This window comes from Bos grunniens, chromosome 5 (genome assembly GCF_055505025.1).
Source record: "Bos grunniens cultivar Pamir isolate PY7600 chromosome 5, Bosgru_T2T1.0, whole genome shotgun sequence".
Lineage (NCBI taxonomy): Eukaryota > Metazoa > Chordata > Mammalia > Artiodactyla > Bovidae > Bos > Bos grunniens.
Window position 1 is genome coordinate 11,490,250 of NC_141169.1, and position 15,762 is coordinate 11,506,011.

At 35.8% G+C, this 15,762-nt stretch overlaps 1 protein-coding gene across 2 annotated transcripts in view; it reads left to right on the plus strand.

Annotated features, from left to right (window-relative positions):
- The window catches only part of ACSS3 (acyl-CoA synthetase short chain family member 3), a 178,983-nt gene that overhangs the window by 57,991 nt on the left and 105,230 nt on the right, over positions 1 to 15,762 (plus strand). For both annotated transcript variants that reach the window (XM_086398883.1, XM_086398884.1), the window contains 2 exons: positions 278 to 412; positions 6,010 to 6,150. In XM_086398883.1, the coding sequence (XP_086255009.1) occupies positions 278 to 412; positions 6,010 to 6,150 (276 nt within the window). The remainder of the gene's footprint in view (positions 1 to 277; positions 413 to 6,009; positions 6,151 to 15,762) is intronic.

Here is a 15,762-nt window from a genome sequence, read left to right on the forward strand (position 1 = left end):
TAATGAATTCTTTGGGAAGTATTTTTTTAACAGCTCCTGTTTGTTGGCCAAAAGCATCATTGAATGTGGAATTCTGAACAGGTAAGGGAGATTTATGTGGAAGTGGTTAGGGCTATACCATTTAAAACTAGTTTCTTGGTTTTCAGGCCATTTATTCAAGAGAGAACAGAATCGTTCAAACATTTCTTTAGAAATGTTAAATTGTCAGCCTACATCTGAAATATTGTGATTACCTTAACTAGGATGGTTCAGCTTTGTCGTTTGTTTTTCATTGTAGCCCAAGCTGGTTATTACAGCATCATTTGGCATTGAACCTGGAAGGAAGGTAGAGTACGTACCACTCGTAGAAGAGGCTCTGAGAATAGGACAACACAAGCCAGATAAAGTTCTCATCTATAATCGTCCACATACGGTAATATGAATACTGAATTTGGTTCTTGCTTATGCTGGTGTGCTAAGGATGATTGTTGTTGACGATTTGACAGGAGCACTTGATTTATAAACTCTTAAGTATCCTTTATGAATGTCACTATTTGGGGCAAAAGACAATGATGTTTTCTGTCTTTATAAAAAACTAACTTAAAAAGATTGAAACATAGAAATATCTGTAATATTAATGAATTGGATCCAGTGAATAGTCTATTGTGGTGTCCTTTATTAATTTATACTATAACTTTAATAATAATACAGTTGACCCAATGCAGGGTTTAAGGACATCAGCCCCCAGACAGTTGAAAATTTGCTTATAACTTTTGGCTTTCCCATGAATTTAACTAATAGCTTTCCCATGAATTTAACTAGAGAAAGAACTGTATTTACCTGAATTATACTTATCCATATTGTAAGTTTATGTCTGTTTATAAGATGAATTGTCTATCAGTACCTGCATCAATATTGTCTTATATGATACAAAATACTGCAGATGTACTACATATTACAACACTAGACATCAAAAATGAAAAGATAATGTGAAAAAGAAATTCATATTTAGTTACAGATGTAATGATTCACACATTCATAGCAAAGAAGCAACAATACAATTGCTTCATGATAGCCTGGGCTATACACTAATGAATGAAATATACAGTTTTTATGGCATATGGCATGGCCTTATAGTCATATTCATACTATAATATTGGAAACATTGTTAACTTAAAAAAAAAATCACTTCCCTGTGATGATAGGCTGATACCCAGTTTCTCTAAGTACCAGAGAAAGAGGTATACTGTAAAGTAATGTAATTCTAAGTTAGGAAACAGTAGGGAAACTACCACATTATTAATTTTATATTAAATATCACTTACTTTATGCCTATATAAAGACAAACTAGTATCTCCACATATGTATTCATGACATCACTTTTTCTTAACTTTTTTGATATTTCTAAGTAGTATGGTTCATCTGCAAGTTTTTCAAATTGCTATAAATCTTCAAAAATTTTTCCAACATATTTACTGAAAAAAATCTACATGTAAGTGGACCCTTGTTGTTCAAACCTGTATTGTTCAAGGTTCAACTGTACCAGAAACATTTACTGACAGCTTACCGTATAATTTTTAAGACACTCCATTCATGGATAATTTTTTTAAAACTTCCTGATAACTTTATGAGCTTGGCATTACTTCTGTTTTAAAGAAGAGGAGTCCAGGAAAAAGAGAGATAAAGTAACTTGTCCAGCTAGCATCAGGGTCACGATCTGAATGCGTGCATTCTGACAGTATGCTTAATCTCTCAGCTACCTAGTCCTGTGGTGAGGTGTGATTAATTTCTTTTTAAAATGTCTTTTAAAAATGTTAGAAAAAGTAATCGGTCTGGAAATAAAAACTATGTTCAGGAAAACAAAATATGAATATTTTAAACAGATAAATTACTGTGATCCATGAAGGAAGAAAAAGCAGTATAATACATAAATGACTGTATTTTACAATGCTTTTTCCTAGTAAATTGGCCCAAATAATCAGCTTATTTCTACATCCCAAGCTAGGTCTCCAGCTATTTATAGTTAGACTGACTTGGGTTTCTAGCAGATTAAAATTTTTTGCAGAAGGAAAATTGCAAGCGTGCAAAGAATCATGCATAATTTGTAGAACTCTTGAGAGGTTATCTGTGGAAAATGCTTAAATGACAAGATGTAAGAACAGAGAGCATTAGAGCTCTCTCAGTTTGATTACCACCTAGGAAGTCCCATCACCGCATTACGTTCCAGTGTAGTCTGAGTAGTCTGTGGTTCCTCAGGAAAGGCTGCACTCAGTGATTTTAATATTTTCAATGTCTTGAAGGAGAATTTTAAATTTCTTTCAGATGACCTCCAGCATGTTTTTAAAAAAGACTTGTTGCTGTTGGGTCAGGGAGTGTAAAGTCAGTAATCCAGAAGGCTTTGAGTAAGAAAAGGCTAGGGGAAGGGTAGGAACACAATAACACAAGTGTTCAGTGTGTGTGTATGCTATTCACACATGTATGAATTCATGTAGAATTTCCAAAGAACTTAAGGCTAGACCCAAAGGATTTTCAGATATTCTTTATTCAATTCTTACATTCTTATAAACCAGTAAAGTAGATGTTATTACTGGCCCAATTTTACAGATGAAAATACAGTCATGGACAGGTCACACCACAGAGTCACAGCCACGAAGTGGTGGAGCCAGCATTTAAACTCAGTTTAATGACTTTTAACCAATGAGATATATGCTGTTTTCTTTTGCTTTATAAATGCTGTGGATATGGATATGTTTCCAATCAGATTTTTCTCAAGCAAATATAATCTTTTACCTTTTTTATTATTAATATTTGCATACATCTCTAACATTCACATCTTAATGCAATATTATGCATATTGTAGGCACTCAGAAGATTATTATTATTTTAATTTTTGAGATAATTTATTACATTAGGCTTCCCTGCTGGCTCAGATGGTAAAGCGTCTGCCTGCAATGAAGGAGACCCAGGTTCAATTCCTGTGTTGGGAAGATCCCCTGGAGAAGGAAATGGCAATCCATTCCAGCACTCTTGCCTGGAAAATCCCATGGACGGAGGAGCCTGATAGGCTACAGTCCATGGGGTCACAAAGAGTCAGACACGACTGAGCGACTTCACTTTCACTTTCACTTTAATACATTAAGATAGATCATAAGAGTACATTTTGATGCATTTTCAAAATTGCATGCACCTGCATAACTCCATCCGAATCAAGATAGAGAATTTTTCCATATTTGTTCCTTTTTCCAGTCAACAATTCCCCATTCCTAGAGGCACATGCTTTCTGATTTGTACTGTCATAGATTTTTTGTTGTTGCTGCTTCATTCCCAAGCTTCAAATAGATGGAATCATACCATGCATAGACTTTTATGTCTCCCTTCTTTTGTTCAATATAATGTTCTGAAGCTACACTTCTTGTGTGTCATGTATCAATAGTTCATTGTTTTTTACTTTTGAGTAGTATTTCCTAGCATGAATATATAAAAAATTGGTTTTCTATCCTTCTATTTATGGAAATTTGGGTTATTTCCACTTTGGAGCTATTATGACTAGAGCTGCTATGAACATTCTTAATCAGGGCTGTGTGTGGATCATGTGTTTCCATTTCTCTTAAGTAAATATATGGAGGTAGTATTGCTGATTCATATAGTAGATGTATATTTGACTTTACTAAGAACTTTGACACAATTTTACATAGTGGACATAATCATTTTATTATTCCAGCAGAAAATTATGAGTTCTAGTTGCTCATTTTCTTTATTGTTTGGTATTTTATAAAAATCTACTTTGATATATAACTATTTAATCTTGTACTTTCTGTTGCATGATGTAACGTTTTCCCATGTCTTTCTTTTTAACAGTAATGTGTTTGTATTTTTAAAAAAAACTCTCATAGATAACATTTTGGGATCTTAATTTTTTCATCCAGTCTGACCGTCTCTGCCTTTTAAATAAAGTATTAATATTAAATCCATGTACATTTGATTAAAAAGGATGACAGCCTTCTCTTTCCTCTTAATAGGTAGAGATCCACTGTCACTTTCCCCCCTCCCATAACTAGCTCCCTTTCTCCCTCTCCTTATTTTTCCTGAGACCTTTCCTCTGTTTTGACTCTCCTTTATTTCAGCTGGATGTCTCTTGTCCTTCATATCTGACCTTCTGTTGAGGCAGTAATTAAACCCAGTGGATTGGCTTTGCTTTGAGTTTAGAAAAGATACAAATTATGAGGCTCGCTGATGCATCTCCTAACTAGGATTGCTTTTTTGCCAGAGAAGATAAAAACCTGGCTGCCACTCCTAAGCCTCAGGGAGGCTGTGAGGGCTCCATTGGCAGGTCACATCACTCATCTGTTGTGCTCCCCCAGGACTGCCTTTTAAGAGTGATAACAACTAGGAGGGATATGTCTATAGAAGTAAATGCATGTATGGAAAGGCTAACGTTGATTTTCCCCTGTCTTCCTTTCATTAGATCTTCTTTAAACATGCCTGCATTTCTTAGCCTGAAGAATAACCCTTCATTCAAATCCTCATTTTGTTTGAACTGCAGTTATTTTTGTGATTACTCAATTGACATTTTTTTTTTGTTACACAGTGTGATGATTTTTTTATAGGTCTGTAACTGTGATGCCCTAGGCTTGATAGTTTGAATTGAGTTGTGTTTATCTGATGCATAAAAACAAATGGAAATGGAAAGTTTGATCACAGTTAATTATATTTATTTATCTAAATGGTGCCTCCAGGACACATCCACGGTAGGGCTGGAAAAATCAGTTGGGGCTAAAACGTCCCCTTCTTGAAGGTCAATTCAGATTATTGTCTATCATGTGCTTATTCATATAGGCATTATATTTGTGATACTATTAATATATTGAAGTAGCAGTTTGTAATTGTATCCATTTAAATATATGACCATTTTTTTTTACAACCTCAATCAATAAATTAAGGAACCAGAGAAGCGGAAATGACCTGGCTTGTAAAAATCTGTCAGTGTCTCTGAATTTAGTTGAGGGATTACCTGAATGAAGTGTAATAGTTACATATGCTCTCTAGGTGGTGAACTTATTTTCAGTGAGGACTGTGTAGTCTTGCCTTGTGCCTTTACTAACAGGTTCAGCAACTGTAAATTTACTGTTTTGTCATCTTGAGATTAGTCAACATTTCAGAAAATAACTAGACATGTACTGGATCATAACTCTAAATAGCTATAACTCTCCACTACAATAATTTTTCCCTAAGCCACTTTTTTCTTCTTCACTGGCTTGTTTCATTGGCACCTTTTAAAGACACCTGTCTAACTTAAGATGTGTCTGTCCAATTCATGGCTCTATTATCATAAGTTTGCAACACAGAGCTTGGTTCTAGGAACACAAAAGAAAACACACATTTCTACCATATTAGTATTGTAGGTGGAGAAAAACTTGGGTAGCTTTGTATACATGTCTCATACTCTCATTAATTTCAGAACTGATTTTTGTCCTTAAAAAAGTGAAAGTAGATTAACCCTCCTCCCCTGAAAGTGATTTAATATTCTCCTGTTTGGAAAAATGACCACAGTATTACCCTTAAATGGCAGTATTACCCTTATGTAAAGAGAAACTTTAGTAGGTTAGTTGAGGTTTCATTGTGAAGACAGTAGTTCTAAAGTAAAAAGAAATAGATTATGATAAATAGAAGTTAGTTTTTAAAGTCGATAGTGTACATACAGTTGTAGAATCATGAACCTCTGTTAGTTAAGCTCTTACTGTTGATGAAATCATGCCTGCATCACATTTAATTTCTTCAATATATCTCTAGGTTTAAATAAAACATTTTCTGCGATAAGTTCAGTTGAAGTCAACATCAAACTGTTGAATTTCTTATGAACATTTATCCAAACTCATGACCCTGAGATATTGACTTATAGGTCTGACATTTAGCTGTATAGGCCTAGATTTCAGTCAGACACTCAGACTAATGTAGATTTCGTTACTCTCCAGTGTTTTCCTGATGTAATCTCCTTTGTTCAGTGCATATTCCTGGGTTTTTGTTTTGCAGGATATGGTTCCCTTGGCTCCAGGTTGTTATCTTGATTGGGATGAAGAGCTCTCAAAAGCACAGTCACATGATTGTGTTCCCGTTCTTTCTGAACATCCGCTGTATATCCTTTACACATCTGGAACGACGGGGTTGCCAAAGGTATGCTCTCTCTTGTTGCGTTCTTCAGTCACTCAGTCGTGTCTGACCCTTTGTGACCCCACGGACTGCAGCACGCCAGGTTTCTCTGTCCTTCACCATCTCCCGGAGTTTGCTCAAACTCATGTTCATTGAGTTGATGATGCCATCCAACCATTTCATCCTCTGTCACCCCCTCCTCATCCTGCCCTCAGTCTTTCCCAGCATCAAGGTCTTTTCCAATGGGTCAGCTCTTCCCATCAGGTGGCCAAAATAGGCACTCTCTTAGGGATAGTTATAGTGACAGATTTTTTTGCACGTAGAATATTTGATTACTGATTGAAAATGTTTGCAGACTTTATCTTGAGGTTTAGGCTTAAGTAGTTTATATCTTAAATCCTGTGTCTAAATATATAGAACTATTCATTATATTTAATGCCAAATGCTTTGTCTGTATTTCATTAAAAATCTTTACAATATCAGCAATATTCAATTGCTTTAGTAAGGTTTTAACATATATTTGATTGAATATCAGTTGGCTTAATAAAATTTTATAAAATATATTTTAAGTGAAATATTTTTATTTTTTAAACTGAAGTATAACTTTCATACAGAAGTTGATTTTTTATTTAGAGGAATTTGATTTATCATTATAAATGCAGCTTGGAGAACTGGCCTAGACAGTTTGATCAACAGGTAATTTATCCAGAGTGTTGAGCTATTTGATTTGCAGCGCTGAAGATACTCAAGGATTTTTAAGTCTTTTTACCCTGAAAGGTGTTTTCACAAAGCAAAGTTAACAATGTCAATATTCTTGAACGTGTCAGATACCAAACCATTACCACTTTTGCCTGGTATCTCCAAATAACACTGTTTCTTTATACAACTTCATAAAGATTTATGCAGTCATCTTTCATCTTTATTAGGGAGTTCAGTATTCATTGAATCACAGAATGTTAGTAGGCAAAGGGACTTTTCACAGTCACTCAAATCCTATATGACATTGGCCCACTATTAATATTGGAACTCTATAGCATCAGAATTCTGAACCATAACCTGTTAATATTCTCAAAATCGTGATTCTGTTAGTTTAGATTTAAATAAAGGAAGATCACGGAGAAGGCAATGGCACCCCACTCCAGTACTCTTGCCTGGAAAATCCCATGGACGGAGGAGCCTGGTCGGCTGCAGTCCATGGGGTCACTAGGAGTCAGACACGACTGAGCGACTTCCGTTTCACTTTTCACTTTCATGCATTGGAGAAGGAAATGGCAACCCACTCCAGTGTTCTTGCCTGGAGAATCCCAGGGACGGTGGAGCCTGGTGCGCTGCTGGCTACGGGGTCGCACAGAGTTGGACACGACTGAAGCGACTTAGCAGCAGCAGCAGCAAAGGAAGATCAAGACTTAAAACATTTTATATGAAATTCACTTGCTTGTGAAAAAGAAAACATTTGGTAGAAGGGTATATTCTCTCTGACTACAGACACAATGTTTTGTTACATTTTGGTCTACCATCGTGTTCTGTATGTAGTTGGTACCCACACTTTTGTTGTGTGAATAAATAAATTAATGCATATACATAAAAATATTTGTGTCATTGTAGAATCAAAGCCCTGTGCTTTTTTAAGAACTCTGGTCATCTGAAAAATAAAATTTTCTTATATTGCAGATTTGTCTGTTTAAGCAGTCCAAATGATTACTGGATGCAGTCTGTCCCTTCCACTTTTTGCAGTTAAGCATTATGTACCAGCCACAATGAATCCAAATGAACATTTGGCTGTGAAATAAAAGGGACTCAGCAAGTTATAATCTAATATAAAAGTATCAACATGAGAGCCAACCACTGACCCTGAAAACATAGTAGAGCCTAACCAAAAAATAAAAATCACTTTAGCTCCTTAAAAGCCTGAAGGAATCTTACAAAAACTTTTGGTGCTACCTTGAGACTTTTAATCACTGAAATTCACTGTTGCCTGGATGGGGATCAATATGAGAGGGCAGAAGAATAGTTTGCCATCAGTTTAAAATTGACTCAGCTAGTGTAGTGGAAATAAAAGTAATATATAGGGCATTCAGTCTGAAAAGTGATGATTCCAAATAAAGAAGAAACCTAGATATCACATATTTTCTTTGCATCAAGAACTACTTTCTGGAATTCTTAGATGCCCAAACTGAAGATTGTTTGATGTTTTTATCATCCTCATTTTTTTTTTTTGTTACATTAACAGTACCATCCCAAAGATTAATCTATTTCTATAGATTGGAGAAAGCTTTAATTGTTTGAAGATTTCTATTCACGCTGAATTTAGTTCATGGATGTTCATTAGGTGCTAAAAGAGATAAAAAATTAGTAAACCACAGTCCCTTCAGCGTAGTGGGGTTGCAATATATATCAACACAGATAATGTAAGATAGACTGTGATCTTTCCCTAAGAGGAAAAAACCCTACTTTGGTCTCTTGAAGAAAAGATGAGTTTGAATGGCATCTGAAGGATTAAATTCCATTAGTTCAACAAATATTACTGAGCACCCAAATACATATCTGACCATCTTTTTAGAGTTCTGTGGCTGGATACAGGCACTGAACAAAGAGCTATGTAATAGGTGATGTGTTATGAGGAAAAATAAAACAAAGGAAGGGTGAGGGAGAGTGAGAGTGCTGTTTTATCAGGGAGATGTCAGGGAAAGCACTGGATGGTATGACATTTGAAGGACGAGTAGAAATTTTACATCAGGTGACCTCATGAGGAGGAGGGCATTCCAGGTTGATTGGGTCAATATAAGTAAAGACAGGAGCGTGTAAGGCTCCAGGATGGCTACTGCAGTTGGTGCAAAAAAAAGTAGAGAAATGGCCAGATTTATAGGCAGGGGCCAATTGTTTAAAATTTACCCAAGAAGTTTAACTTATATACTGCCTGTAAGGAATGGAGAGCACCGATGTTTCTTAAGGAGACAAAAATATGAAGGAAGGTAACCCTTGCACCATTACACAATGGAAGCAAGGAGATTGGATTTCAAGCTGTGCTTAGTTTTGGACCATTTATTAGGGAGCAATCGGAGAAGGCAACGGCACCCCACTCCAGTACTCTTGCCTGGAAAATCCCATGGACGGAGGAGCCTGGTGGGCTGCAGTCCATGGGGTCGCTGAGGGTCGGACACGACTGGGCGACTTCACTTTCACTTTTCACTTTCCTGCATTGGAGAAGGAAATGGCAACCCACTCCAGTGTTCTTGCCTGGAGAATCCCAGGGACGGGGGAGCCTGCTGGGCTGCCGTGTATGGGGTCGCACAGAGTCGGACACGACTGAAGCGACTTAGCAGCAGCAGCAGCAGCAGCAATCAAGGATAAGAGTAAAACAGAGGAAGAGTACAAGGCTTTGAACCTGAGAACATAGGAAAGTGGTTTTGTTTATTTACTAAACTAGAAACAAGAGAATGGTTTGGGGCTGGGAAAAGTGGGAGGTTTTGTATATGCTGAGTATGATGTCTCTTTGGGACATTAACATGGAAATGCCCAGCCGGTAGTTGGAAATGAAGTTCTGGGTTCAAGAGTACATCTCGATTTGGAGCTAGACCCTTGGAATATCATCAGCTAGATGATGTAGAGGACTAGTGTTTAATTCATGGGATTGAGTAGGTTTTACAGAGCAGGGCATGCAGAATGGCAACACAAAGTAGTCAATTTTAAAGGTCTTTCAGAAATATTTCTCTTATCCCTTCAGTGCACTTTAGAATTTCAATTGCATTGAAAGTATATGTTGCCAACAAATACTTTTGCCACTTATTTTATTCTACTTTTGAAATATATTACTTTTCATTTACTTATCTTCATAACATTGCATGTTCTCTAAAAGTGTAGAATATATTTCATACACCTTTGAATATACTATGGCACTAACCTTAGAACTGGGCCATAGCAGATCCAAAATATTTAATAATCTACTTTTCCAGTTAGCTCCAGATTCCTCTAATTTTTTAAATTGAAATATAGTTGATTTATAATATTGTGTTAATTTCAGGTATACAGCAAAGTGATTCAATCATATATAAATATATATATGTTAAAATCAATTCATAATTTAATAACAACTACATGAACCAAAAATCCCATATATATATATATAAATATATATTCTTTTTAAATATTATTTTCCATTATAGATATCACAAAATACTGAGTATCCCGATGCCTCTTTATTCATAAGATTCTCAGTTCATTTTTGGCAGGTATAATCAGGATTAATAGGATCTGAATTTTTAATATTGAGATTCCAGGAATAGAAATACAGGAAAGATGAGCATACATGAATTTATGACATATTTAAATATAAATTTCATGTCATAATTTAGTTTGTTTTCTTGATCTTCATGAAGAAAAATAGTGTTGTGAACCCATAAAAATACTCTACTTAAAACTGCTCGTTTCCCATAGGTGCCTATAAGACACATAATTCTTTCTCTTCTTTGGCTGTAATTTGCAGATATATTTAGGGCATATTTGCATTTCTGCATCTGCCAATTCGGGATTTGTCAGATTGTTGTATGACAGATTGATCTGCTAGCTGCTGCACATATTCTAGCATATTCTACAACTGAGCTGCTTTGCATACATTTCTGTATTGTCATGCGTGTTTATTCTGTTTGGTTTGGTTGACTGTATTCAAGGTACTTCAAGGAACTATACAGTAGAAGAATACCTCCTCTGGATTGGGTGTCATTCTGGGAATGGGAGATTTAGTGATGGTCATATTTACCTTCTTTCAGCTTGCTGTCATGGAGGTATGGTGATAACCAAAAAAATAAAAAGTGCCACGGGAGCACAGGGGAAATAATTAGGAAGACGGACGTAACAGGAAGGTGGTAGGCAAGGCCTTTGTTCTGATGTGAGTTTTCTATAACTTACATCAACTTTTATTCCTATGTGTTAGGTGACTTATTTATATTCTAGACCATAGAGAAAGATAAGAGAAAGTTAAATAAAAAAACCTGTGAAAAAATTTTTTAATCTGTAGTACACTTTTTGCAGCTTCCCTTGTGGCTCAGCTTGTCAAGAATCTGCCTACAATGCGGGAGACCTGGGTTTGATCCCTGGGTTGGGAAGATCCCCCTGGAGAAGGGTAAGACTACCCACTCCAGTATTCTGACCGGAGAATTCCATGAACTATATAGTCCATGGGGTTGCAAAGAGTTGGACATGACTGAGCGACTTTCACTTTCACAATTCTTGCAGCTAAAGGCTGAACTCACTATACCTTTGTCCCTGATCTCACAGTTGCTCAGATCCATAAAAAATTATGCTGCTGCTGAAGTATCATCGATAGAGGTGGCTTCAGAGTCATCAGAAAGCCTGCAGCAAGATATTTTATGTTTGAAGAAGTAAACCAAATGGAATCATTCCATTTCTACTAATACGGCATTAAGTTCTGTAAATTTCAAGGATTTCTCTTGAACAAAGAATAATATTTTTTTAATTATAGTTTTCATATATTGCTTATTCATTAAATTGTTCACTGTTTAAATCAGTTGACATATGTATTAATTGTCTATTCTATGCTGAAGATACAAAGGCATTCTTATGGTGCTGAGAGTGGAGGAGGAGACTGAGCAGTGGGTGGATGTTGTTAGTGCCCAGAGGCTCAGCGAAGTGTGCAGGACTTGTGGCCATGAAAAAGCGGGGAGAGCTTTTAACACAAGCAGTGGGTTTGGATGGCTTCCAGAAGAGGCAGCACTTTCACAATGCTGTTAGGTACTCCTGTGATGAAGCAGGAGGTTACCAGGTGCAGAAAAGGGGTGAGGGTTCGTTTTAGAAAGAGGGGATATCATCCGTAAAACTCTTATAAGAACAAGAATATTGTTGGTTGGTGGATTTTTTAAGTAAGCAGAGCAATACCTCATACTTTTCAACTCATTGACTCCAATGGTCCCATGGTGGTGGATTTCTTTTTTTCAGGTAATATTTTTGTTTCCCCTTTCTTCTTCTTTTGTTTCTACTTAATTTGCCAGACTGAATTGAAGTGTATATATAAGCATGCATACATACAAAGCATATGCATATGTGTGTACATGTAGACATATATGCATATGTATTTACATATGTATGTGTGAATGGATATATATTATATGTATGTATATTTGTGTGTTTGTCTTGTACAAGTCTTTATGACTTCCCTGGTGGCTCAACAGGTAAAGAATCTGCCTGCAATGCAGGAGACACAGGAGATGTGGGTTCAATCCCTGGGTCGAGAATATCCTCTAAAGGAGGGCATGGAAACCCACTCCAGTATTCCTGCCTGGAAAATCTCATGGACGGAGGAGCCTGGCGGGCTACAGTCCACAGGGTCGCAAAGAGTCAGACACGACTAAGTGACTAAACTCATAGCACAGGTTAATAGCGGGGCTTAACTTGGGAAGAATGTTTTGTTGGTTACTCTATGTAGACTTCTCCTACCTGAATATTTTGAGATTTTCCATTCAAATTTTAGATCTATTATAAAACATTTTTCAGATAAGACTCCCAAAGTCTTAATCTTACCACATATCTCAGTCTTCCTTACTTTTTGTACTACAACTGATGTTATTCCAGCTGCATTCTTCATAAATTGTAGTACCCAAACAGTGCACACTTGATATAAACAAGTTTTCTGTTTTACAGTAATTGACCCATTTATGATATTTTGTGGCTGTCTTTGTTCAAAGGCAGCTCATTAAACTGGAAACCGTAAAGAACCATCTGTGACTAACTGTTATTCCTGGGGGATAAATAATTAGCCTTTAGTTTCACTTGTGTGGATTGAATTTTTTTGAATATCTATATACATTAAAAGTGTTTTGTGTTGTTTAAAGAACACTTTCACATTGTCTACTTTTGTACTGAGATAGAATTCACTTCTGTGTCTTTATTTGGGGCACAGAGTTTTATTCCCACCTGAACGTCTTTAAGTTTTCCAGAAGAATTTAAGTATTATGCTGATCCTACAAAAACCAAAGCAGTGTATTGGGAGGCTATAGGGCTTTTCTGAAAATATATTAGGTCATCTAATGTCTTTACTTTTAAGGAAGGTAGGATATAAGTGCATAAAGTAACAGATTCAAAAGAATGAAATGCAGCATGCTTGTGTTGTAGGGGTAAGCACTGATGGTCACCAGTATTTTTACCTCATACTCAAATAGACTTCAGAATGCCAGTTTTTGTTTCTGGTTAATTATGCATACTGGAATATAATGATTTGTGGGGTTTTTTTTTTGAGCACGGTTTATGTATTTTCAGAGGTTGAACAGAGTTTATCTGTTGCATTTTAATTATCATTACCTGGAAAAAATGACTAGAAACAAAAATGCTTTATCATATTAATTTTAACCACATGTTAATATTGAGTGAACTCTGGGAGTTGGTGATGGACAGGGAGGCCTGGCGTCCTGCATTCATGGAGTCGCAAAGAGTTGAACATGACTGAGCAACTGAACTGAACTGAACTGAATATTATAAGAAAGAAACTATCTTTTTAAAACTAATCTTTCAGTGTTTTTACTCTTGAACTTCTTATGAAAGATCTACATGGATATATACATATATATGGAATTTAGAAAGATGGTAACAATAACCCTGTGTACGAGACAGCAAAAGAGACACTGATGTATAGAACAGTCTTATGGACTCTGTGGGAGAGGGAGAGGGTGGGAGGATTTGGGAGAATGGCATTGAAACATGTAAAATATCATGTATGAAACGAGATGCCAGTCCAGGTTCGATGCACGATACTGGATGCTTGGGGCTAGTGCACTGGGACGACCCAGAGGGATGGTATGGGGAGGGAGGAGGGAGGAGGGTTCAGGATGGGGAACACATGTATACCTGTGGCGGATTCATTTTGATATTTGGCAAAACTAATACAATTATGTAAAGTTTAAAAATAAAATTAAAAAAAAAGATCTACATGGAGAGTATGATATTATGCACTTTTTCCCTACACTGTACTAAATAACCAGAAAATTGAAAGCTGTCATCTGAATATGTTAGCAGCAAGACCAAATTTCATATTGAGAATATAGGTCAATGAATAGAGAAAATTTTATACTCATTGTTAAAAAATTAAAAGTAAGTGGATGTTAATATCAGTGAAAAACAGACATGGCTTTTCTGTCTCTGTTAACTCTGTTTTCATTGTTTTTAATGAGAATCTCTGATAACAACCTCTAATTTTTTGACATTTCTGTCTTTTGTGTGGGGAAACATAAAAAACAGTAATTGCTAGAATTAAGAAAATAATTTTGCTAGTAAGACATTAAATTATTGACTGTATAATTCTTAGTTTTTTCATGCAAATTTTCATTTTTAAGTCTAACTTTCTTGGGGTTAAATGAATTTAAGTAGCCACCATTATATAGACAAAGTAACACTGGTAAATAACCTTTAAAGAAGGGTTCACTTGAGAGGTAAGCGGAAATTTGACAACCTGTCCTTTAAATTATCTTCTAAGTTTTACAAATGAATTACTACTCATTCATGTTCTCCTTAGCCTTTTATTCCTTTCTATCACTTCCAGTTGATTACTCTTACTCTCTATCATTTAATATAAAAAATTTACCCTTTTGTAATGATATTTAGAATTATTAATTAAACATGACCTCTAAATGCAGGGACAACAGACAGGTGAAGAGAAATTCTAAAACATCTTAAGTGAAATCATGCCTGACATTAAATTTCACAGAATATTGATAGCATATTGTCTATGGAAAAAACCTCCAATTTTATCCTTTACCAAATGAATAAAACTTTTTAGAAAAGAGTGTATGCAAGTGGTTTCGTTTCAAATTCATCAAGATTTTGAACTGTAGGAAAAGATCTTCTCAATAAGACAAAAAATTAACAATGTACATGGAAGACATGTATAGTATATAGCAATTGAAGATCTGCTCAGTTTACATGGGAAAATGCATGTGTGAAAATTATTGGTAGGAGCTTAGGATTTCTAACTCTCCCAAGATGATCAAAAGAGCCAGCTGCATGCTACCCATGTCATACAAGCTAGAAAGCATACCTGTCAAATGCCAGCAAAGCTTCCTGTGACATTTGCCAAGAGACCAGGTGTTGCTGCTGGTAGATAAAATGTATTCCACAGCTTGATACCTATGTTTTATTAGTGGTACCTGAGGAAAGTAGCAATTTTAGTAACAAACAGGAAGTCAGCTTCTTTTTCATTCTCCTGATGCATGCATGTGTGTTATAGTTACAGAGCTGTGCCAAAATAGTTCAACCAGTAGCACGTACATTAATTACAGCCATGTGTGGCCTTTCAGGTAAAATAATTATTTTCTTCACTGAGTGATTATAGTTGCTCTACTAAGAGATGTTTGAAAATACTTGTGAGTGAACTATAACATATTTCTTAGCAAGCATTCACTTTCTCGTTCTGAATATTCACATCATTAAGTCATTGTGAGCCAATAATGACTAATGTTTATAATGAAGCAATAAATGAAATTAGTTATTAAATTTGCTGTCAGTTCTTATCTGTGATGACTCTTGCACTTAGTTTTCAAATATTAATCTTGTATTAACATTGAATACATTCACTCTCAAGAATATCTGCTCACAAACTGATTCATGAACGCTATGGTGCTATGCTGTAACCAT